The sequence below is a fragment of the Sminthopsis crassicaudata genome, chromosome X (genome assembly GCF_048593235.1).
Source record: "Sminthopsis crassicaudata isolate SCR6 chromosome X, ASM4859323v1, whole genome shotgun sequence".
Lineage (NCBI taxonomy): Eukaryota > Metazoa > Chordata > Mammalia > Dasyuromorphia > Dasyuridae > Sminthopsis > Sminthopsis crassicaudata.
The window spans coordinates 70,298,779-70,323,737 of record NC_133623.1 but is presented as its reverse complement, the minus strand read 5'-3'; the positions used below and the strand labels follow the sequence as shown (position 1 = coordinate 70,323,737).

The 24,959-nt window shown below is 43.7% G+C and overlaps 1 protein-coding gene across 5 annotated transcripts in view; it reads right to left on the bottom strand.

Annotated features, from left to right (window-relative positions):
- The window catches only part of RNF128 (ring finger protein 128), a 124,775-nt gene that overhangs the window by 48,113 nt on the left and 51,703 nt on the right, over positions 1-24,959 (bottom strand). For 2 of the 5 annotated variants that reach the window (XM_074277961.1, XM_074277962.1), the window contains exon 1: positions 23,640-24,244. The exons of 2 other annotated variants lie outside the window; for them this stretch is intronic. In XM_074277961.1, coding sequence (XP_074134062.1) covers positions 23,640-24,147 — 508 coding nt within the window. In that variant the 5' untranslated portion in view covers positions 24,148-24,244. Of the gene's footprint in view, positions 1-23,639; positions 24,447-24,959 lie in introns of those variants that run through there. One more of the 5 variants, XM_074277965.1, reaches the window with a different exon arrangement.

Below are 24,959 nucleotides of genomic sequence, written 5' to 3'. Positions count from 1 at the left end.
AGGGCCCCAACTTCCTTATCTGTAAAACGAGAGTAAAATTGGACTAGATCTAATTTCCCATTTGGACTTAGTTCCTTTACTTTGGTGTTTGGGAGAGTCTGCAAATGCACCTGACTTGATGTTTTGGCCTTTCAGAAACTCAGCTAACACTGTGATACAATCCAACAGCCTGTTAAAATCATATTGTCAGCTAGCTGAAGTTTTACTTATATCTCACCCGAACAAGATTTCTAGGTGGGAATTTCACAATCTGTATTACTCAGACATTTCTTCCATTAGAAAACCTGTGACAGGTTCAAATGGATTTCTAGAGTTTGCTATCCCAGGGTATGGTTCTTCTCAAAGGTCACAGTTGTTTAAGAATTGAGTGGGGAAAAGAAAGCCAGGGAGAACAAATTCTCCCAGACTTTTTTATATGAAAAAAAAAAAAGCACTTAGATTTTGTGCAAAAGAAGAGGTTATTTCTTTCAAAGTCCCAGTTTATGACCTAGTATTAAAAAAAAAAAAAAAATTGGTCCCTTTTATTAACTGCAACTTATTTCTGAGGGAGGGAGGGTCTGAAAGGAATCTTTTGGGGAAGGATGATTCAGGGGTCTGAAACCATCCTGACTTCTGGGAGGGACACACCCCGCCTGTCCTTAAGGGAAATTCCCAAGATAAATAATCTCATTCAATTTTGAATTGAATTGAATTGAAAATCAGTCTCTCAGATACAGAGATTGGCCCCAGGCTCAGGATCAAAGATCAAAGAAACCCTAGCCTCAGAAGGCTAATAAAAGATGACTATGAACCCTGAAACTTTGCTAAATGCCTTTCTGGACTTGGCCCACTGAGGAAGATATTTTCTTCTCAATGTAGATTCATCTTTGCTAAATCCCTAATCAGAAATTTGTCCACTAAGAAAGCTGTCTTCTTGATGAGATTAGGTTCCTGGTGGTCAGAGAGTTAAATGATGAGGTTAGTGGCAGGTTTGGGGTTCAGGGAACCAAATGAAGAGGTTTGGCTCCCCTCAATCCCCTTAGGATTCCGCACATGGCAGGGAGTTGGGGGAACTCCGTTCTGGCAACACAGAGGTCCTTCATAAAGGAATTTACAAACCCGAAAAGCTAGACTGGTAAAAAGAAGTTTATTATTAGCATTGGGAAGTCAGCCTTTGCTATGCATGAAGAGAAAGACTGAACTCCTTAGCGGCAAGATCCCGGCAGAAAAGTAAAGTTTCTCGTAGAGAAATCCGCACACAGGTATAAAGTCTTAGATGAGAGAGTTAAGAGAGGGTAACGCTGAAAGAAAATATCATTTCAGCGAGCAGAGGTTGCTGCTCTGCCAGAGATGGCATATTGGGTCCTCTGCAAGGACTGAGCTTAAAATTGCCATTTTTATAAGGAAATCTGAGACAGAAGTTTCAACTGAATGAAATTCCCTCAATCCAGTCACTGCCCTCAGGCCTAGATGAGACCACTTAGTGATTTTGAGCCAACAATAGGGGTCAATAGAAATCTAGCTGTTCAGCTAAATGAGATCGCTTCAACTAATCCCACCAACATAAACCACTTTCTCTTGGTTCCCTGGGGCAGGTCTCACAAAGGCAGGGTTCAAGGAGAATTTCTCCTTGAAGGAGTTTTCAGAGAGTTTCAGGGTACCCCCTTCAGTTTCAGCTCCCCTCGTCATTCTTAGTGTACTGTTTTCTTAGCATAAATTAACCCATTTTGGCCACAAACCTCGTGCCTATATTTACTTGGGTTTGCAAATTCTTTTGCAAAACCTGCCACCGGCCAAAGGGGATCCCATTGCTGTTAGGGGATCTCTTAATTCTCACACCTCATCGTAACCATGGAAAAATGAATTACATGGAAAAGGAAGAAAATTTTTATCATTATGCCTCACGGTAAGAAATAATCGTACTAATTAAATATACTAAATACATTGTCATATAATACTAAATATCTTATCATATATGTACTCTATATACATATATTTAAAACTTAATATACTAATATTCTCTTCCCCAATCATTATCACTTCCAAACTTCCTATTTCTAGTCATCATCTCAGCTTCTTACTCTTCTTCATCTCCTCTATCCAGTCAGAATTTTTTGCCATTTCTACCTTCACAACATCTCTCTAATCAAACCCCTTCTCTTCCATTACCATTTTAGTTCAAACATTCATCCCTTCTTGCCTGGATTCTTACAAAGGCCTCCTAATTGGCCAGCCTTTCTCAAATCTCTGCTCATTCCAATTCATCCTCCCCAGAACTGGTCAATATGACTTTCCCGAAGTGTGGATCTGACCATGAGATTCCCTGTCCAAAGTACCTTGTACCTACCTACTTTGCACATATTTGCATTTATTCACTTTATATCTATGCTGTATATTTATGTGTCCTGTTATCTCTCTCAGTAGAATGTGAGTTCCCCATGAATAAGGGAACTTTTTTCATTCATTGTCACTGTATCCCCACAGACTAATGAGCACATAGTAGGGTCTTCCCATCTTGGATGGCTCATGCCCCCCACAGGCCATCCTCCCAACATACAGGGAGTCTTCCTCTAAATCTCTGGACCTGGAACACACAGGCTGCTCGCTGATTATCCCTCACTTCCGATGGATGTTCAGTCTATCTAATGGCCATATACTTCTCTAATAAAAATCCTTCTTTGTCTACTGTTGGGCATTCCTCTGTAGGTAATATGTTGCAATCACTTGTGTGTGCCCATGTGTCTTTGCAGTGACCTATGACTTTAATTCTTCAGAAATTGTGCTATTACATGATTCACTGACAGCAAATAGCACAATTGGAAGAAAATAGGTGTTAAAAATATGGACTTGTGATTCAGAGATTAGCCCTTGGAGTTGAACTCAAAGTCATTTCCATCCATTTGGTTTTTCCTGCATGGAGAGTCAAGTCAACCTTCTTTGAGTAATTATAGGCTCTTAGGGGGCTCAAAAAGAAACTTTCCAGGGCTTGCTGACATCTACAAAGAGAATCATCTGGAGGATCTTATCAAAAAATCTCGCTTCCATTTAGACTGCACTAGTCATCCTTGACAAAAATGGCAAACCCCTTTGGCAAACATACAGCTTTTTGCTGTACGTCTCAAGTGGCATTCGTAATCAGAGGGTCATTGAACCACCTTACTCGGGTGTTACATCTTTCAAGGAAGCCCAATGGGACAAGTGCCCAGGAGATACTTTGTTGGAGAATGGCCCTTGAGTAGGGATTTTATTTTACTAAATCAAATTCTTTTTACATAGTCAAATAATAAAGCATAATGAGGCCTCATCTTCACATCTTTCAGGAACTGCAATTGTAAAGTTGTAGCCTGCCATTGAGAATATCACTCAAATGGGCTCGTTTGTTTATTCCATTCTTATATATTTATCAAGAATAGCCCTTGAAGTAGACTTGTGGGTTATTCTCAAAGACTTTGCAGAGATGGGAAAAACAGGCCAGGAGTTCACTGATTGCTTGCCTTTGGGGTGTGTGTGGGTGTGTGTGTGTGGGTGTGTGGGTGTGTAATAATAAGGCAACTAGGGAGTACAGTGGATAATATCAGGACTTGGAGTTAAAAAGATGAATTCAAATCCAGTCTCAGCTACTTACTTGCCATTGTGACCCTTGACAAGTAACTTAATCTCTGTTTGCCTTAGGATAAGCACAGCACTTACCTTATGGGGTTGATGTGAGGACCAAGACAATATATATGTACAATGCTTTGCGAACCTTACATGATAACATGATATAACTAGAGAAATGCAACCTAAAGTCACTTAAGCATCTTTGCCTGTCTCAATTTCCTCAATTGTCAAAAGGGGATAATAACAGCACCTCCATGGGTGGTTGTAAAGATCAGATGAGATCATACTTGGAAAGTACTTGGCATAGTACCTGGCACATAGTAGGCGCTTGATAAATTCTTGTTCTCTTCTCTCCCCTTGCCTCCAAAGTCTACTGCAAGAAATGCTAAACCCAGTAGAACACTATTGGACAGCAGCTATATTTGCCTCTGAATAAGCTTGAAAGGCCTCCAATCCCTAGTGACTCCTGTCTGATGGTCACATATTCATGGCTTGGGTTTGACTTAAGTTTCTTTTTTTCAAGCCCTGATGGCAAAGAATTTTTTCTTAGCTGAGAACTTTCTCTTCTGAGACTGGGCAGAGATGTGGAGCTTCACCACATCCCCATCTTCCCCTTTTCAAGATACCAATTAGCTGAAGTCCCTGCCGTGTGCCAGGCACTATCCTAGGAACTAGGAAAGACTGTAAAATGCTTGGTACACAGTAAGTGCTTAATAAATTCTTGTTGACTGACTGAGAATAAAGAATGAAATAATCTCTATTCCCAAGGAGCTCACATTCTAATGCTTCTACCTAGTCCCTGAGAGATAGAAAACCCTCTCCCACATCAATGAATGTGGAGTGATTCAGTATTTCAGGCAGTGCTTCCAATTGGTGGCCCTGAATTGCAGGCTACATATTAAAAGGACCTGAATTGTCCCCAGGAAATGAGAATCTGGGGTCCTGAGTGATGCATGGTTATTCAGGCCAACGGTTGTCTGTCAACTGCTCCTGTGTCTCCAAGCTGCAATAAACCTTGCTTTACTTCTGTGTCTCTGTATAGTCATTTCTTGTATCCTGAACACTGATCCTTTAGACCAACACAAATACCTTCTTTCACCTAAGTAGCCCTGGGTCAATAACATTAGCTTTCTTTTGACAACACACAACAAACAGCTCAAGACAAATCTGTTTCCCAGCTTTTAGCTTAGCTGGGGAAAAGAAGATCAAAGAAGAGAGAGAAGCCCTATTCGGTGAATGAAATGATATTTGATGACCAAGAGATGACACAGCTACTCAATTCCTATTTTGTTTTAATTTTCTTTAGCAAGGAGGATGGCCATTGCACAGGAAAATGACAGAACGAACAACAGCAATAACAAAATGGCTGACAGGGATTGTGTACTTGAGATGAGAGAATGTAAGAAAGTGCCCATGATGAATTCAAGCTACCTGGCTCACACGAACAACATCCTTGGTTATCAAAGGAACTGACTGAGGGGATGGATGGTAGAGCTATTGTCAGAGATGGACCATGGGAAATGGGAGAAGTACCACAGAACCAGTGAAGGGCAAATGTCCCAAATTTTTAAAAAAGAGGAAAAGAACAGAGGGCAATTCTAACTCCATGCATTTGATAGCTAGTCCTAGCAGCATTTTAAATCAGACCATTAAATAAATGGCTAGTGCACATGTAGCAAAAGAAACAGGAATCCTAAGAGAATCAGCATGGCTTCATCAAAAACTAGTCATGACAGACTAACATCGTTTCCCTTTCTGATAGCGTCACTGAACAGACTGATCAGGGGAATGCTATAGATATTACTTCGATATTAGAAAAGGATTTGATAAAGTAATCCAAACGATTCTTGTTGAAAAGATGGAAAGGTCTGAACTAAAAGATACTACAAGTTAATGGCTGGACCCCCAAAATATTCATTAATGGTCAGCTTGCCAGAAGATCTCCAGTGGTGTGACCTGGGGATTTATACTTGGCCCTGTGATGGTTGAAATGATCAGTCACTTGGGTAGAAACACAGATGACATGTTCATCAAATATGAAGATGACACAAAGATGGGAGAGACATGTAATGCACTAGGGCAAAGCTTCTTCAACTGTGGGTCGCAACCCCACATGGGGTCACGTAACTGAATGCGGGGGTCATGAAATTATGATTTATTGTCAGTAAATGTACCTATGTTATATCCCTACATTCCCAAATTCTTGGGCAAAAAGGCGTTGTAAGTGGAAAAAGTTGAGGAAGCCCCGGCCTACAGGATAGGGTCTGGAACCAAAACAGTCCTGACAGGCTAGAGATGAGAAGATTAGACTAGATTTAATAAGAAAAAATTCAATAGAGATAAATGTATGTACTTATACTTACTTAGTATATTATATTAATGTATATTATGTTATATTTTAACATAATTACTTAGTATATTATACTAGTAATATTATTAGATTATATATTATTATATTAATATATTATATTATATATACTAATACGTGATTAGACAGCAGTGGTTTGTCTGATGTGGCCATCCAAATCTGGGCTACGTTAAGACAGGTAATGGCTTCGAGGGTAAGTCTTCCTCTGGAGTATCGGCACTACAGTTTAAGGAGGAGATTGGAAACCTTGAGTATCTAGAGAAGGAAAATTAAGATGGTGAAGGACTTCAAGTACACAGCACATGAGGGTTAACTGAAGAGAAATGGGAATGTTTAGTTGAGAAGACTCATGATAGCGATGTTTAAGTATTGGAACATTAGAGGGATCAGACTTGTTCTGGACCAGAAGCCATGGTGCAGAGAGGCAAACTGAAACTTCCTAAAAAGTACAGCTCTCCCAAAAGGGGATGGCTTTTCTCAGGAGGAGGTAAACTCCTCCTCAACAGAAGAGCAAAGGCTACTTGGTAATGAGGATTTTTTTTTTGGGGGGGGGGAAGGATATGAATTAAACTTGATGTCCACTGAGGTCTCTAACATCTCTGAAATTCTGCCTTTGAAGTGTTTTTCATCACATCTTCCAAGCTAAAATGTATGAGAATCTGTCAGTACTTTCTTTTAAAAAATAGAGGTTCCTGGGAAATGATTAGATTTTGAAAATTTTGCTTTAAAGCCCATGTCTTAGAAACATATGGATTCTGGAAAGTCAAGTATACACATAAAAAATAGGCCTACTTAGCAGGATTCAATGTTCATATTTCACAGATGTAACAAATCGAGATTATATATAAATAAATAACTGCTTTATAGATATACAATTTTATTCAGAAGTCGAGGACAAATATTTTTCCAGCCTTGGAATACAATTAGGAAATAGTCACAATAGGACAGTATAGATGGTGGCACTGAGCTAAGGGCTAGGCTAAATCCTAGTTTTAAACACACATATTGAAGGCAAGCACAAAGAGAGCATCATCCTAAAGTGGAACTAGCCCTTGGCCAGTAGTATTCCCATAAGCCATCAGCTCTTCTTTTCTCTAATATCATTACCACTTGGCTATGTTCCTAACCTAGAAATTTTGTCCAGTAACAGGAGGGAGCTGGCCTAGGACACAAGGACTTGAGTGCCGTGCCTTAAACCTTGCCAAACTCCGGGAACCAGTGTCAGTTTTTAAAAATTAGCCAAGAGTCTACTATTAAGTCAGTACTTATAGTTGGGGCCTGTGAGTTGGCAGGTTGAGGGAATCCCCCACTCCCCATCCCAATGAGGAAAACTTCTCTATCCCTGCAGAGGTCCAACTGGTCTGCACTTTACTGGTCCTGTGGAGAGATGCCTGGGCCACCGCCTCAGTGGTTGGGACTTGCCCTGAGGTCTGTCTGCTTCCGAGAGCTGCTCTCCATAAGCTATTCCACATTCCCTTTCCACAGGGCACATAGCCTGAGCTACAAGGACAATTTCAGCAGAAGCTGAAATCTCATTTCTATACGCATTCTCTCTTTAGTTTACCCTCTCTAGGAAGGTAAACAAAGTACAGGAGTCAGTGGCTACAGCATCATGCCGAGGATAATGAACAGCGCCACTGCTAACCTTGCCAGCAGCCCAATGATGAAAAAGCTTCCAAAGATCAAATTTGTTATAGACACAGATGTGGTTTGGTATCAGCAGTATTTACATACATTGTTTTACAATTCATAAATAAACATGGGTAGCCTAGTGTTCTGATCCTTTTAAAGCCGATTCTTTGAAAAAGATTAACGAAATTGATAAACTGTCAGCCAATCTGATTAAAAAAGATGAGAGGCACACAGTGTGAAATTTAGGTGATGGGAAGATAAAAAGATATCCATAAAAATGTCCTTTTTTTAAACAGACCATTGAACAGACTTTGAAGAAAAAGTTTCGGGTGAGTGATGACACTAGACCGCAAGGGGAGGAAATGAAGGCAAAGATTCTAAGAGATAGCTTTTTTTGAAGGGCTGTTCTCTTTTCCCTACAAGAAATGGACAGGAGCTTGAGGGAATGGTAGAGACAGGGGAAAGCCTACTAGCTTTCAGGAGAGACTAAGGATTAAGGAGGAAGGGATGATCTGGGAGACAATCTGCTGGACAGGTTAGAGGATGATTCAAAACTACCAAGAGGGGACTGGCCTTGGTGGGAAGAGTACTAACTACCTGTTCCACAGTCTAAAGTCAAGGAGATAACAGGAGATGGATGTCAAGGGGCTGTGCAATGTAGAGAAGAGAGAGATCACACCAAATGGTCTTGGTTTTCTCAATAAAGCATGAGCAGAGGTGTTCTACTGAAAGACAAAAGGAAGGAGTATTTGGGGAGCCTTAGAAGAGAAGGCTTAGAAAGGCTCCGACAGGGAATAAATACTACGGAGAGTTCATTAGGAAGAAGAAAAAAGGATTGTCATCCAGTGGTGAGCCTCTTCAGTTGGTTTTCCTTTGTAATCCTCATTTTATTTTATGCATTTAAAATGTGTTTCTGAAAAAGGGCTCCATAGGCTTTCCCAGACTGCCCAGTGTGTCTATCTAGGACAGAAAATAAAGGTTACGAGCCCCTGGTTTTAGAGGAGTAGGGCTTAGGGGAAGAGATGGGAGGTTGGGGTCAGACCGAAGAATCTCCCAGTTCTTGATTGTTGTTGACCAGGATGTGTTTGCCCCTATGGCTGTGATGGTGCGGGGGCAGAGAGCCAAGATTGAGGACGCTTATGTCAGAGGAAATCTCACTGTATATATTGAAGTATCCTGTTAGAGAGGCAAGCCGTGGGGTCAGAGAAGGCTGTTGGTCAAATTTTTGTATTTCTATAACAGGCTTTTTTAAAAAAAAATAAAAGTCAGTAAATATCACAAAAGGGATAAGCCTGAAATACTGCAATTTGGAGCTGTGTCAAGGTCCTATCCAGGCAACTGCAGTGGATAGAGTACTGGGCCTAGAATCAAGAAGACTCATCTTCCTGAGTTCAAATGTGGCCTCAGACATTTCCTAGCTGTGTGACCTTGGCAAGTGCCTTAACTCTGCCTCAGTTTCCTCATCTGTAAGAGGATCTGGAGAAGGAAATGGCAAACCAAGAAAACCCCAGAGTCATGAAGACTCAAGACATGACTGAAATGAGGGGCAGCTAGGTGGCGCAGTGGATAGAGCACCAGCCTTGAATTCAGGAGGACCCGAGTTTAAATCTGCTCTCAGACACTTAATACTTCCTAGCTGTGTGACCCTGTGCAAGTCATTTAACCCCAGCCTCAAAAAAAAAAAAAATAAAAAAAAAAAAAAAAAAAAAAAGACATGACTAAAAAAAAAGACATTTGAAATTTTTTTTTTAAAAATACACACGTGTGTGTGTGTGTGTGTGTGTGTGTGTGTGTGAATAACTAAAAATTTCTCATCCTAGTTGAACACCATGTCCCCATTAGAAAAGGGCAGGGATTTTCTTTTATACCTACATGTAAATGAAGGATGTGAGATTTCCCTGGGGGTGGAGTATTGGAAGAAGAGGAAAAAATAATGAGGGCACCAGGTGAAGAAGAGAGTTGCTCCCTTCCTCCATCTATCTATCCTCGGCAATGAGCAAAGTGAATTTTCCCTAAGTGAAGACCTGACCGTGCCTCAATAAATCCCTGAGTCCCTTCTGCCTCAAGAAGTGGGGCTCCTTCCTTGGGAGGGCCAAGCTGTAAGATTGTTTTAAAAATAGTTTGGCTACTAATTTCCTTTGTTATTTATGTGTTTTATTTTATGCATTTCAAAACCTGATTCTGAGCAGGATTCCATGGATTTCACCGGCCTCTCCAAGGGGAAGGTTAAGAGATCCTGGTCTCCATGCAGCCTTTCTAAATCCTCCCAAGTCCTGCGGCCCTCCATCTCAAAGCTGCCCTGTATTTATTCTGGATATAATTGTATTATGGGAGGCAGCAGGCTGTAGTGGGAGAGCTGGGCTAGAGGCTAGAAGAGCGGGGTTCAAGTTCTGCCCCTGCCACAGACCGGCTGGGTGACCTCAGACAAAATCCTTTAATCTCTCCCTGCTGGGGACAACAAGATCCCAAGTGCAAATTGCAGAGAAGCTATCATCCTTCATCGCTACCAGTGAAATCACAGCTGCAGGGCATAGCCTTCCCTCCCTTACTAGACTGTGTGCTCCCTGAGGCTCGGACTGGGCCATTTGGGGGGTTGCCTTTGGATCCCTAGCAGCCAGGACAGATTGAGCACCTACTATGTGTTTTAATATAAGCTTGTTGACTGGCTGCTCCTACGAAATGGCTGAACTTAGGGGACACTCCAGAGGAGAGGTGCCAGTCCCAAGGCCTAGGCTTCTGCTTTCCCAAGGCTGGCAAGGCACAATGCTGAAGGCTGACACAGCAGCTGCTTTGCCAGCCAAGAGAGCTGCACAGGAACCAAGGACAAAAGCAGGCAGAAGGAGGTCAGAGGGAGCGCCCAGGCCCCGCTCCCTTTAGCTGACACATACCCAGCTGAAGCCTCTTCTCTCACCTCTCCGGCCCTGGATTGTTTCCTCCATTGCCAGCTTCTTAAACTGTTGTTCATGACCCCACAGGCGGTCTCCCAACGGAAGTGGGAGTCACAAAGTTAGGGTTTCTTTTCAGCAAATGTTTGATCTGCATCCTATTGCATCTACCTACGGACCCAAGGGCATGGAAACATTTCTCTGATAAAAAAAAAGGGTCACGAATAGAAAAAGTTACCTTTTAAGAAGCTCTGCTCTAGGGTGTTTGGTGGTAAATCCTCATTTAAATTACCTGAGGGGAGTGTGCCATTCTGTAAGTGAAAGTGGAGAGGTGAGATCCTGAGCTCATCTTCCTGGAAGGGAACTGGCCACGTGGGACCCTCCCCCCCCCAAAAAAAAAAAAACTAGGGAAAGTGGCAGTTGTTTGTCCTTTGTTCTCAGCTCTTTGAGAACAAAGGACAAACAACTACCACTTTTTTTTTTTAAACTTTGAGGTGCAGGTGAATTGGATTTAAGTGAAGTAGGCAAAGTGTGTAAAGCCACCAGCCTCACTTTCTCCTCCGAGCCAGGATCAGGATGACTAGAGGTGGTCCTGGCTATGGAGAAAAGGAGACCAGTGGCCTTTTTAAGCTTAGGTCTTCAACAAGTCTCATTCTGATGAAGGCAAAGCCCAATCAGTAATTGAGGCTAGGTAAGAAATGAGGCAGAACTATTGTCTTTCTACCCAGGTGACTTTTACCTTCAGAATCCAATACTTAACGTGCAACAAGAAATTTGGTTTTACACACATACATTGTATCTAGGTTATACTGTAACATATGTAAAATTTATGGGATTGCCTGTCATCTAGCGGAGGGAGGGGAAAATTTGGAAAAATGAATACAAGGGATAATGTTGTAAAAAAAAAAATTACTCATGCATATGTACTGTCAAAAATTATAATTATAAAATTAATTAAAAAAAGAAAGAAAGAAATGAGGCAGAGAATGGCTTCTTTTTATCTATTCAAAAAAAAAATCCATCTGGAAGGGGAAGCCCCTCAGGATTTTCAGAAACAATTGCTGTTTACATTCACCCTTCAGTCCAATCAGGGCCCAAACAATGACCAAGTGGGTCGATTTTTTCCTATTGTTGATCAATCAATGAGAGCCAGAGTGGACTTCTTTCTACAAGAAAAACATAAATAGTGCCACTAGGCTTAGTCACAGCATTAGAGAGATTAAGGGAAGTAACATAACCCCGTTACAGCTCTAGCAGGTGGAGAGCAGGGGTGGAGACCTGACAATCCTAAACTATCCCAAAGGGCCCATTGGTTGTTCAGGATGATTTAGTTCACTGCCCCCAAAAAGGAGGGGAATATTTTTCTGCTGTAATTGGATAAGATAGAAGGGGAAAAAGGAAGGGGCTTAAAAGAGAAAGTGTGTGTGTGTGTGTGTGTGTGTGTGGTGGAATGAACTACTCACATTTGTTCAGTATTTTTAAGGTCCTTTTGCAAAGTACTTTTTCTTACAACGACTCTGAGAAATAGGTGGCGTAAGTATGGGAAGGGCAGAGGGGAAGGAGTTCCAGGCAAACTGCCCCCGGCATGTAGGCTGGCAACTAATGGTTTCTCCTCAGTTTTTGAAGAGCACCAGCACCAGGAGGTGATGTCATGACATGCCAGTAAGCTGGACTGAAGTGAGGGAGGGCTGCCTCACTTTCCCTCCAGAGCCATCTGGGGCCAGTGGCCAGATATAGATCAGAAGGACTGGAGTTGGGGTTAAATGGCATGGGAGACCTTGGCCTTTTAGGCCCAACAGAGTACCTTTGACCACTGACCTTTGCAGTGTCAACTCTACCCGGCTCGCCTCCTCTGAGGCCTTTAAAGGTCTCTGGCCGTGATTTCTTGAATCTATAGTTTAATCACTGGTAGCACACTCAAGAACAGCCACGTGTAATCTTAAATGCCTTTATTATACCTACTCACATAATGCCCTGACTTGATGGTTCCCTAGTGAACACCTGCTCAGAAGACCCACGTGTTCACAACAACAGGTCTGGGGCAACACCCATTCAGTGTTAGTAACCCAGTGTTAGGAAAGCCTGGGGCACTGGACTTTTAGGCAACTTGTCCATGGCTGGTAGGATTATAACTAGGTGCTAAGTCGGTTGTCTGGTACTTAACAGTTGTCTAGTTCAGATGGCCATCAGGTCAGAGTGGGCCAGATGCTGGATTTAAACTCTGGTCTTTCTGAGTCAGTGTTCATTTGTGCATGATCATACAAACTTAAAGGATTGGAAGTACCATTTGATTGAAGATACAAACTTAAAGGATTGGAAGTACCATTTGATTGAAGATGGAAATTGAGTATACATCCTAGAATAACACAACAAGGTAGACATCTGAGGCTAGCTTCAAATCTGGGTCTTGCCTATATATGTAGGGTGTCCCAAAATTCTCAGGGCCATTTTAGGCTTTGAAAACAAGCCTTTCCAGTTTAAAACAATCCCAAGATTTTTGACAGACCCTTGTCTAAGTTTAGGTTATTTTCCTTTAGGATGCAAGTTCCTGTCACGCAAAGAAAATGACTAAAACATCCCAGAGATTGCACTGCTGGGCATCTACCCCAAGATGGTCAAAACCAGAAAGCTACTAGATACAAACAAATATTCATAGCTACTTGGGCAGTAGCAAAGAAGGAGAAACAATATTTACCATCAGTCAGGAAATGATGCATTGTAGCATATAAATTTAATGGTATGTTATTGCCCAATTTGAAATTATGAAGATGATGGTTGCAGGGAAGGATGGAAAGACATATGAACTGATAAAAAGTGAAGCGAATAGTTAGGAAAAGAGTATAGTTATTGACCACCACAGTGCAAATTGAAATGGACACTAACAAAACAATGTCCTCTGAATCCTTCTGCATCATAATAACCAAGGCGAGACCTAAAAAATATGAGAAGACAACTCTCTATGCAGAAGTAGGGGAACAGAAGTAAGAGATGCTGAAGATAATGTCAGATTTTTTGGATATGTTGTTGAGTTTCATGGAAATTTTGCCTTTTTGTCCCCTTTATTGCAAGAGGTAGGAGGGCATAGGGAGAGGATTACATGGAGAAGGCCAGTTGATATAAAGACAAAGGTTCTCAATAAAATTTTATTTTAAGAAAGAATTTAAGTGCCACCCACATCTTAGCAGAGAGATGATAAGATTTAAAATCCAGCATGAGACACTCTTGGACTTGGCCACTCTGGGAATTTGGTTGGCTGGACCACTCATATTTAGTTTGGGGATTATAAATTGTTCCACGAGGGGAAGTAGTAATGATGAGATTGGCATAGACCCACCAAACACTGGAGATGAGGAGAAGCACTGGCACCAAATGTTGGGGTTCGGCACCAAATAATGGGGTTCAGTAGCAAATCACATATGGAGAACTCACTAGGGCCTTTCCCCTTGCCAAAAGATATATTTATTTATGAGAAGAGGTTAAAGGTAAAATAGGCACCGGGAGGGGTAAATATGAAATAGATTTGGGAGAGCATACATTTAGCAAGGAAAGAGGTTTTAACAATTAACAATGGAAAAGGCAAGTTCTTGGGTGGGGGAGAGACTCACAATTAACCAAGAGAAAGGGAACACTTCATGGGGTGGGAGTATGGCCTTAACTGGCAGGCTAAATCCATAGAGGAGTTTAGCACCCTAAAAGACTTGGCTAGCTACAATAAGGAGAAAGGTACCATGAGGCTTGAAGCTGGGGCTCAGGCTGTCCTAATTCCTGCCATGTTTTCCCTCATCTCTCTGTCCTCTTAGAATCTCTACCTTTTTTCCAAGATAAATTTAAGTGCCACCTCCTACAAGAAGTCTTCCCTGAAGCCCCACTTGTTAGTAATTCTCCCCTTAAAAGTTATATTTATTCATCTCTGAATATGATATTCTCTGCCCCCCAAAGAAAATAATGAAAGCTCCACCTATCTATAGTTTTAAGGTTTACAGAGCACTTCACAAAACGTCGAAGCTTCGAAGGCTGTCATTGCCCTCATTTTACAGATGAGGAAATTGAGGCTCACTGTCACACAGCGAATAAGAGCCTGAGGCTGCTTAGTAACTTCAACATGTCAGTTTTATAGGGATAAGGACCAGGGCTTTTGGATTCCTAGAATTTTAGCACCATAACTTCTCCCTCCTGACTTTCCCCATTCCAGTTTCGATACACTGCCATTTGGCATAAGAAATTAAATGGGAATTTGGGGGTTGAAGTTTTGTGGAAGCTGCAGATGGCCACAGAGCCTAGGACCAGATCCTTACCCCCAATTTTACAATAAGATACTGTAGACACCCCATAAGAGAAAAAGAAAAAAATCAGGCTTCTCTAGTACAAAGGGAAGGCCAACAAATTTTCAGTGGGTTTTCTAGCTGGATAGGGGTGTGCCCCTAAACCCTGCAGTGTGGAAGGGCTAACTCTTACTATGTGTTTGTTGAATGGAACTGACTTAAAAGCCAAACAGTCAAAAGAATCTTTACTCTATTAGGTGGTTGTTTCTACTCTCAGAAAGACCAAAGCAATGCTTTCAGTGCTGCCCCACCCCTCATTTAGTGCTCCTTTCTTCAGAGTTCATCAATAGTAGCCAAAGATTCTGTTTTTCTCAGACTAAGACTTGTTCAGACATTGTCTGAAAACATAAATCACTGCAGAACTTCCTCTGGCAACAGATCAGTTATACTCCAACGCTGCTTTCCGTTGAAAACCCATCAAACTGAACAGAGTTAACTCCAAATTATTCATTGGTACCTGATCTTAGCCCTCACACATTAAAAGTAAATCTTATCAAGGTAGACTATCAGACCCGGTGATCTCAAGCAAGAATTGGTCCCCCACAGCTTCACATGGATCACCCAAACTGTTTTCTCATAAAGAGAGGCTGAAAGGGAGAGAGGAGTGGAACAGGATCTCCAAAGGGAGCGAAAGTAACTGGTATTAACAGCTAAGTGACATGATTCTGGGTGGCTCTGTCAAAAAAATCACATATGCCCTCTGCCTGGTAACAAGAACAATCCCCTAACCATGTATCAGGGATCACCATAGCAACAAGCTCCAGGGCTGTGGAGGAAAGAGCTTCTGTGAGGGGTGGAGGTTGAGGGGAAGGGGTGGCAGATCATCCCCTAAAGATGCAAAACTCACCACTCTAGCATCAAAAAAAACCAAACAAACAAACAAAAAAAAAAACACAACCCCCCCCCAAAAAAACACAAAAAACTCTCTTCAGTCTTTACAGGCTGAGCTAAGTTCCTCCCCAAAACAAGTTCTAAATGGATCTTGGCTAAATTCACAGGGACTCAAAACATTTTGGGTGGGGGCACAGAAGTCAAGACAGAACTTTACACTGCTTTAAAAACATAAAACAAACAAAGAAAAACAGCACAGTTCTTTTTCTGGAACAAGTCTCAGCTAACAAAGTTCCATGGTGGAAAGAAAGTTGGATCTAGAATGAGATCCTACCTCTAATCCTTAAATATTTGTGTGACTTTTGACTAAGCTATCTAACTTCTCCCAGCTTTCATTTCCTTCCGGTGAAGGCACTGTTTGGCTTTGTAAAATGTGTCCTTCAGGCTCTAGATCCAGGATCCTAGAGGTAAGACTTTAGGCAAATCACTTAATGTCTCTCTGGGCCTTAGTTTCCTCCCTTGTACAAAGGAGAGGGCTGACTATAAAAATAAAGGCCTATTAAAAATGACTGTAAAAATGAGAGCCTCTCAGGTCCCTCCCAGCTTTGGAACTATGAGTCTATGCGTGACCTGGCTCAAGTTAACTTCTCCTTAAAAGCCTCAGTTTCTTCCTCTGTAAAATGAGAGAGTGGGGCCCAATGACTTCAAGAGCACTACAGCTAATTTTCTGGCTACTCAGATCCTTTTGACCACTATAAACCTTAGATTGGTCAAAGGTGGGATAACACTTTCTACCCTTCTCCTTAAGCACATGCTTTTTTTTCCACATTTTTAAAATTATTATTAATTTAATAATTATTATTTTTTGACAGTACATATGCATGGGTAATTTTTTTATAACATTATCCCTTGTATTCATTTTCCCAAATTTTCCCCTCCCTTCCTCTACCCCCTCCCCTAGATGACAGGCAATCCCATACATGTTAAATGTATTACAGTATATCCTAGATACCCTATATGCAGCACTGATTAAGATTGTTGTTTGTCCTTCATTCTCACTGAGGACTGATGACATCAGGAAGGTGATGTCTTGACTTGCAAGTGAACTGGGTTTAAGTGAATCAGGGCTGTGCAAAGTCATCAGCCTCACTCCATCCTCCAGGATGTCCAGGCTGACTGTCAATGGCCTCCAATTCGGTGAGACCTTTTTAAGATCAGGCAACACCCATTCAGTGAAAGACTAATGTGACTTCCCCAAAGCAGTGCTGATTGTGGCATTCCTATTAGAAGGATTTTGCTCAGTTCTACCTCACTTAAGTTCAATTTACCCTCAAGGCAAGATTTCACCTTCCAAAGTCAGTTAGTTGTCCACTTGGAGGAGGAACATCAAGAAGCCAAGAGGGTTATTCTAAGCATTTAGGAGGATACCAGATGAGGACTGGAGAACAACACAAAACAAAACAAAACTTTTTTTTTTTTTTTAAAGTATTCATCACACCCATCCACCAGCAAATCGAACTTTGTAGTTCTCCAGGGGGGATTCCTTAGGTGCAAGCCATCAAGATGATGTGTTCCAATTAGTTAAAGTATGGGTCCAAATGTGAGCTGTGGTGGTGGGGCACAAGGTGGACGACTCCAGAAGAACAGCACAAAAGGTCACCAATGACTTTGCCACTAGTCGTGGCTCTTAAATCATAGTGACATTAATTATTAAATGAATCCACATTTCAGTTCCAGTTCCCTCTCCCTACCCTGTGATTTAGACTGTCATTTTAATTCTGCAGTGGTCTTATGCCAGGTAAGAGATTATAAATGCAAACCTGGCAGTTTACTGTGAAGCACCATAAAGTACTTTGCAAATTGGATTATGCAAATGCTCACCAAAGCCAACATTGGTGAATGAAATGCAAATTAAATTTTCCCTGGGTCAGAAAGAAGTTTCCCCAAATGGTCAATGTAGAAATGAGATTTCAAATCTCAAATAATCAGAATCAGAGAATTTGAGAGCTGGACAGGGTTCTTATCATTTAGCATATGTTGTCCAAACTTTTTTTTGATAGTTAAAAAAAAAAAAGACAACAACCTTTTAATACAGATCCCAATAAATGACTATTCATTTGTAATTTATATACTTGTACCTCTGAACCATTATGTACATTATAAAACACACAAAAAGAAATTGAAAAAGATGGGATCAAGATGAAATATTTTGAAAATAATATTTTATTAATGGGGACCAAAACTCATTTTGCTCTCACTAAAAATATTGTAATGGTATTTTTAGTGAGAGAAATGTGAAATAGGGTTCATTATTTTTTCAAAGCTTGGTCTGATGCTGTGATACAGCCATGCAAAAGTTGGGTTCTGAGTCCCTTTTACTAAGATCCTTGACCTTGGCTTTAATGGATTGAATAGTCATAAAAATCCACAGATACCTAGATCCAAGTGGAAGAAGGGAACCCTTGCCTATGCTCACTAAATCATAACACTCATTTTTCTATCCTGATGATACAAAGGTTTTTGCTGAAACTCTGTTTAAAAATGTCTAGCTTTTCTTGCAAGGGTTGTTAGATGGCTTAGTGGATAGAGTGGTGGGTCTGGAATAGAGAAGACCTGAATTCAAATCCAGCCTCACACACTCACTGGGCAAGTCACTTAAGCCTTTTGCCTCAGTTTTCCCCTTTGTAAAATGAGCCAGAGAAGAAAACCACATCTTTGCCAAGAAAATCCAGAAAAGGGGTTTCAGAATCAGACATAACTGGAAAGGATCAAACGGTATTCTTGCAAGCTAATTGGAAGGTGTTGCATTTTTTCTATTAGTACCAAATGGGTTCAAAACTGACCTCAACTCTTTGTTTTCAAGATTAAAAATAACAACAGAAAAAAAAATTAAAAAAAAAATAACTGGTTGGAAAAATCTGTTTCTACGTTGTTGTTGTTGTTTTTGTTTTTTTTAATAATATGATTTGTATATCATAGGAAGACAGGTCAAAAGTGTCAAAGACTGCAGAGAAAAGTCAATGAGGATGAGAATTTAAAAAAAGGCATCAGTATTATCAAGTAAGAGACTATTAGTCACTTTCCAAAGAGCAGTTTCAGTTGAATGAGAAGTCAAGGATATGAGGAAGGAGAGAACCTGAATGGCTAGAAGGATGGTGTTACCTTAATAGAAATAGGAGAAAAAGTTTGGAAAAGAGGTGGCTTTGGGGAGAGAGAGAAGCTAGCCTAATGGGATGCTTAGCTCAATCCATAAGCTTATTCTTTCTTATGCTACTCATTTTTCCCACTAGCACTTTTCCCAATTTTCCCAGAGCATAACTAGGCAACTGAGGCAGCTAGAAATGATCTGCAGGGTAGGAGGGATACTGTGAGATTGTCTGCTTTAGCTACTAGGGCTCAGTCCCCAGTTGGGTTTTAACAGCCCAATATGGGGCTGGGGCTGAGGCCAGAGAGAGAGGCACTGTTGAGCTACATTGGTAGAAAGGGTTTTGGTTGTTTTGTTGGAAAGGAAGACAAAGCTTCTCAAAAGTAATAAACCCATTTTTTTCCACTCCCTAGTGGTTGATCATATCACCTAGAGGATATAAACACTTCCTTCCTCCACTGTGGAGACCATAGACCTCGTAACAATCCCTTCATTTTGGAGATAAGCGAAGCAGACCAAGAACACTGAAGTGATTTATCCAAAGCCACATGGCTAGCGTGGCCAGGCTGGTACTAGAATTGAGACTCCTGATCCCCTTGCCCAAATCTTTCATTTTAATGCAATGCCTCTTATGTTTCATCCTATATGGCTAGACAGTCTGGGAGCAAATCATCGTTATCATAATTATCAACAAGAATAGAAAGGGTCTATGGCCAACATTTCTTCCCCTAAAGCAGCTCAAGGCTGGACATGCTTGTCACTGGGCTTTAGCTAATCATTTAAACCCATTTCCTCCCTCCCAAAGTGTCATTTGTCATTGGGAATAATAATGACAGCTTTATTCCTCCAGGGCGTCTTGCTGTGGAAGCAAAGGTCAGATCTCTTCCCAATATGAAAGCCACCCAATAAAAGTTGCAGGCTATTTACAAAAGTTAGAGATACATTTGATGTAACATATTAATAGGTTGAGATTATTACAGCTACAGTATCCAGAGCATCTTGGCATAGGGAATTGAGATCTGGTGTTTCCTGGATTTGGGAGTGATCCTAGGCTAGTGACTGTGGCCTCTTGTTGCTTCCAAGTAACACTAAGTGGTAGAACAGATGCAGATCTGTGTAGCAGAGAATTCTTTGTTTATTTGCTTCTTTTTCAAGCAAAGGGGGTTAAGTGACTTGCCCAAGGTCACACAGCTAGTAAGTATTAAATGTCTGAGATTGGATTTGAACTTCAGAGCCTGTGCTCTAACCACTGTGTCATCTAGCTGCCCCATAGAGGAGAATTTTCAAAAGCAATGAAATCTCCAGGTTCAGTACCATCCTGGGAAGTGAAAACTTACCTCAGGTCTGTGTGGAGAAAGTGACCCTGAGTTCAAGTTTGGAGCTCAAATTCTGCTAGTTCTCAGCAACTTTGAAAAGGTGTCAGGTATTTGCCAGGAAACAGCCTACCTGTCTATTGTGTAGAGGGGTTCATGAGCAGGCTGGTTTACAGAAGGATTTTTTTCAGCACAGCAAATCCTTAAGACTGTCTACTAAATCAGAGAGGCTTATGATGTATCAGGGGAAGTCAAAACTTAAACCCCTGGAATAATTCAAAAGTCACTAAAAATGCCAAGAACCACGGAAATAACTGTCTTACTTGATCCAGGGTGAAATAAGCAGAACTTGGAGAACAGGATATATAACGACCACAGCAATTGTTGGGGATAGAGGATGGGGAAGGAACCTGAGATTTCATGGATATGGGGAACTCCCTCTTCCAATGCAAGTCAGCAAGTTCTATTCTTAGAGAATTTGCCTGGATCATAGAGAGGTTGACTAGTCCAAGTTCGCATAGCTTGTATGTGCCAGAAGTGGGACTTGAGCTCAGGGCTTCCTGGGAAACTGAACAGATGACAAAAGGGAGGCTGAATTTAGAGTAATTAAAAAAACCCATAATGGTTGCCAGAATAGATACTGAAATATAGCTCTCTCCCCTGGAGGAGAGAGAGAGGAAGAGATTATGAGGACAAAATGTGCTATGAATTCTCAGACTGGGTCATTAAAGCTATATATTTGCTTAAATGATTTTCTTTGTCCCAAAGAAAGTTCAGTGGGGTAGAAGGGTAGGAATCCAGAAACTGTAAACAAAAGACATCTAATACAGTTTTAAAATTATTGCTTTACAACTCTCTTGATGTCTTTAGTTTTTACTTTACTCTCATTTCAAATCCTTCTTCTCCAGTCTCATTTCTATCCTTCTATCAATTGGGTCATCCTTTGTTCATTTTCATCTGTTCTTTTATAGTTTTTTTTTCCCCTCTAAATGTTCACGTCTGTGATTCAGGTGGAATTCAAGTGGTGAGAAATGAAGGTCTAAATACTTTTCCTGCCAGATTTCAAACCAATGTTCCCGAGTACATCTGTTAAACTATAAATTCTTTCTTGACTTTTTATTTTCTACAGGATTATTTAACACAAAAGCTTTGGTTTACACTTGGTTTGTTGTCTCACTCTGTTCCACTGATTGAATTCTCTATTGAAAAATAGACAGAATTTTGAGGATAACCACTTTATAACATCTATAAGTCTAGCAGGGCAAGGCCCCATTCGTGATCTTTTCTTATCAGTGTGTCCAGGACATTTTTCCTTATTTCTTATTCCATGTAAATTTCATTATGATTTTGTCAAGTTTGGGGGTTTTGTTTTATTTTAATCATCATAAAGATGAAAGAGACAGAGTCTAGAATGAAAATAGAAAGAAAAAAGGGGGGGAAATGAAACCTCACTACCTGACAAATTAAAAAAAAAACCTCAACTACTTTTTCTAAAATCTGAGCTATGGTTGTCCCCTATATATAAACTACTGCTTCTTCAATAACAGTAACCACTCATTTTGCAGCCCAAATCAGATTCTAAGCAAGAAAATATCTGATACAAAGGCCACTCTGAGTAAGGTACTAAGCAAAAGAACTAAGTAGAATGTTCAGGTTTGCAGGGAGGCTAACTTTGAATAACTGAGCAGCTAGGGAATCTGGGTAGGAAAAGCAGAGAGGAGGAAAAATCTTTCGCAGGTCAGAAGTGGTAGGCTATCTTTTTAATCTGATTAAAAAGCAATGCCTAATTCAGCTGGTGAAAAGCACCAACAATGAAGACTCAATTATGAAAGGGCAATTTGGAGGAGTCAGCAACAACTTGTCTCCATCATGTGCCTCAAACAGAAAAAAGTTGTGGATGGAATGGCTTGGAGTCAGGAAACTTAGGGTTCAAATCCTACAACCCCAGCTCCAATAGGAGCCTCAGTTTCCTCATCTGTAATATAGGGGATAATAATCCCTGCAGCATCTTCCTGGCTGGGTTTTGATGAGCACTAAATTATGTAAAGTGCTTTGTAAAACCTCAATGCAAATGTCGGAGATTATTAAAACAAGACACCCAGATAGATCTATAGCAGAATTTCCAAACATACTCCTGGTCAGCTCTGCACCTGTGGGCAGTGGGGAGGAGAGCAATTCACTCAGGATGGCTTTCCTGACAATCTCAAGCACCGAATAGGGAGGCAGAGGAAAAGAAAGAGAGAGGAGGGGAGAGGCAGAGAAGAAGGGGAAAAAAAGAAGAAGGAGAAGGCAGGAAAGGAGTTAGATAGACGAGAGGGAGAGAGGAGGAAGGAGAAAGGAGAGGGAAAGAAGTAGGAGAGTGGGAGGGGGAGAGAAGACGGAGAAGGAAGAAGAGAAGGAAGAAAAGTGGTGGGAAAAAAGGGAAAAAGAGAGGAGTGGGGGGAGAGGAGGAGGGAGACAGAAGAGTATGAAGGGGGAAGAGAGGAGGGGGGAGACAGGGGGAAAGAGATGAGGGGGAGGCAGAGGGGGGAGAGAGGAGGGGGGAAAAGACAGAGGGGGGATAGAGAGGAGGGGGAAACAGAGGGGGAAGAGAGGAGGGGGGAGAGGCAGATGGGGGAAAAGACAGAGGGGGGATAGAGAGGAGGGGGAAACAGAGGGGGAAAGAGGGGAGGGTGGAGAGACAGAGGGAGGATAGAGAGGAGGGGGAGAGTCAGAGGGGGGAAAGAGAAGTGGGGAGACAGGAGGGGAAGAAAGAGGGCAGAGGAGGGGAGAGTGGAAGGGGGAATAGAAAGGGAATTGAGAGGAGGAGGGAGAGATAGAGGGGGATAGAGAGGAGGGGTAGAGAGGAGAGGAGTAGAGGGGGAAAGAGGGGGGAAATAGAAGAGGAAGAGAGGAAGAGGAGAAAGAGGGGGGATTGAAAGGAGGGGGAGAGATAGAAGGGGAGAAAGAGGAAAGGGAAGAAAAAGAGGAGGGAAAAGAGAGGAGGGGGAGACGGGGGGGGGAGGAAGAGGAAGAAGAGAGGAGGAAAAAGAAAAGAGGGAGACAGAGGGTGAAAGAGAGGATGGGGAGACTGAGGGAGGAGACAAGGCAGAAGAGAGGGGGATGGGGAGATGAGGGGAAAGAGAGGAGGGAGAGACAAAGAGGGGAAAGAAAGAAGATCTAAAGGACAGAGAGGAGGGAGAGAAAAGGGGAGAGAGAAGAGAGGGAGAGAACGGAGGGAGAAATGAGGAAGGAGAGAGAAAGAGGAACAGAGAAGAGGAAGGAGAAAGAAAAAGGGAGAGAGCAGAGGACAACGGGGAGGGAGAAGAGGGGAGGAGAGAGAAGAGGAAATAGAAGGGGGAGGAGAGAACAGAGTGAGGGAAAAGAGGAAAAGGAGAGAAGAGAGAGGGGGAGAAAGAGGGGGGAAGAAGAGAGGGAGAGGATGGGGGAAGGAGAAGAGGGAGAGAGGGGAGAAAGAGGGAGAGCGGGGCAGAAGAAAAGGGGAAGGGAGCGAGGGGAGAGAGGCAAGGGGGAGGGGAGGCAGAGCCCAAGGAGAGGGGGTCCTCCGGGCGCCCCTGCACTCACCGGGGTGGGACATGGGGAAGACGTCGTTGCGAGTGCCCGCGAAGTTGTAGATGACGGCCCCGGCGGCCCCCCTGTCAAAGGCCAGGTTGATCTTGTCGGCGAACGTGCAGCCACCGCCCCGCTGGATGAGCGCCAGCCACGGCACGCCGGCGGCGGGCACGGTGAAGTTGGTGTGCGGGCTGCAGGCGTTGAGCGCCCCGGGCCCGTCGGGGGGCAACACGAGGCCGGCGGCGGGCTCGAGCGGCGAGTCCTGCCCGTACACGCCCTCCTCGCTCAGCTCCCAGCCCGTGCTATTGAGCCCGGGGGCCCGCGCCCGCCACGACACGTTCAGGTAGGCGGTCCACACCGCGGCCGCCTCGGCGCCCCGGGAGGCCGGCGGCGGCGGCCCGAGCGCCAGGGCGATGGCCAGCGCCCACAGGGCCCCCGGGGGGCCGAGGCGGCGGCCGTGGCGGGGCTGGGCGGCCGACCCGGGCCGGGCGCGGGCGCGGGCGCGGAGCGGCCGCAGCATGGCGCGCGCGCTGGCTCGGCTGCCCGTCTGGCTGCCCGCTGCGAGGCTGCCCGCTGCTGCAGAGCCGCCCGGCTGCCCGCCGGCGTGCGTGCCCCTGCGCCACAGAGCGTGCGTGCGTCGCGCCCTCCTCGGCCCGCGACCCCGGCCCAGGTGAGCCCGAGCCGGCGGAAGGGAGAGGGCGGGAGACGGGGCGGGATCGCGGCCGCCCGAGCCTCGGCCCCCCGCACCCCGAGGGGCTCTCGCTGCCGCAGCGCTGTCCCCGTGGCCGCCGCCGCAGCCGCCGCCGCCACCTCCGCCGCCACCGCCACCGCCGCGGAGCGGGCTCTGGGACCTGGACGCCTGACTCCGCCCCCGGGGCGAGGCGGGGGGGAGGGGGGGCCGTGGGCCCGCCCCGCGCGCCCCGCCCCCCGGCCCGGGCCCGCCCCCCGGGGCCACCCGGGCACCCGACCCGGCCCGCCCGGGGAGAAGTGACCCTCGACCACAGCCCGGGAGGCAGGGCCTGTCGGCGGGGCGGATGACCCGGGAGGTTAAGGGCCGGGAGCCCGACCCACCCGCCCGCGGCGGGAGCCAACTCCCGTTGGGCTTCCGGTCCTTTCCCTTCCATTCTAGGCGCTTGCCACTTTTCATTTGTCTCCGTCTCCTAGGCACTCGAGAGGAGAGGCAGTGCGGCGGCATGGCTAGGGAGCTGGCCCCGAGAACCTGCGTTCGAGTCTTGCTGGTGACGGGCTCTGGCTGCGGGCCCCTCAGCCCGTCGCTCGGCCCGCTCCCGGCGTTCCACACAGCTCTCCAAGCAGCTGCTGCTTGCCCTGAGG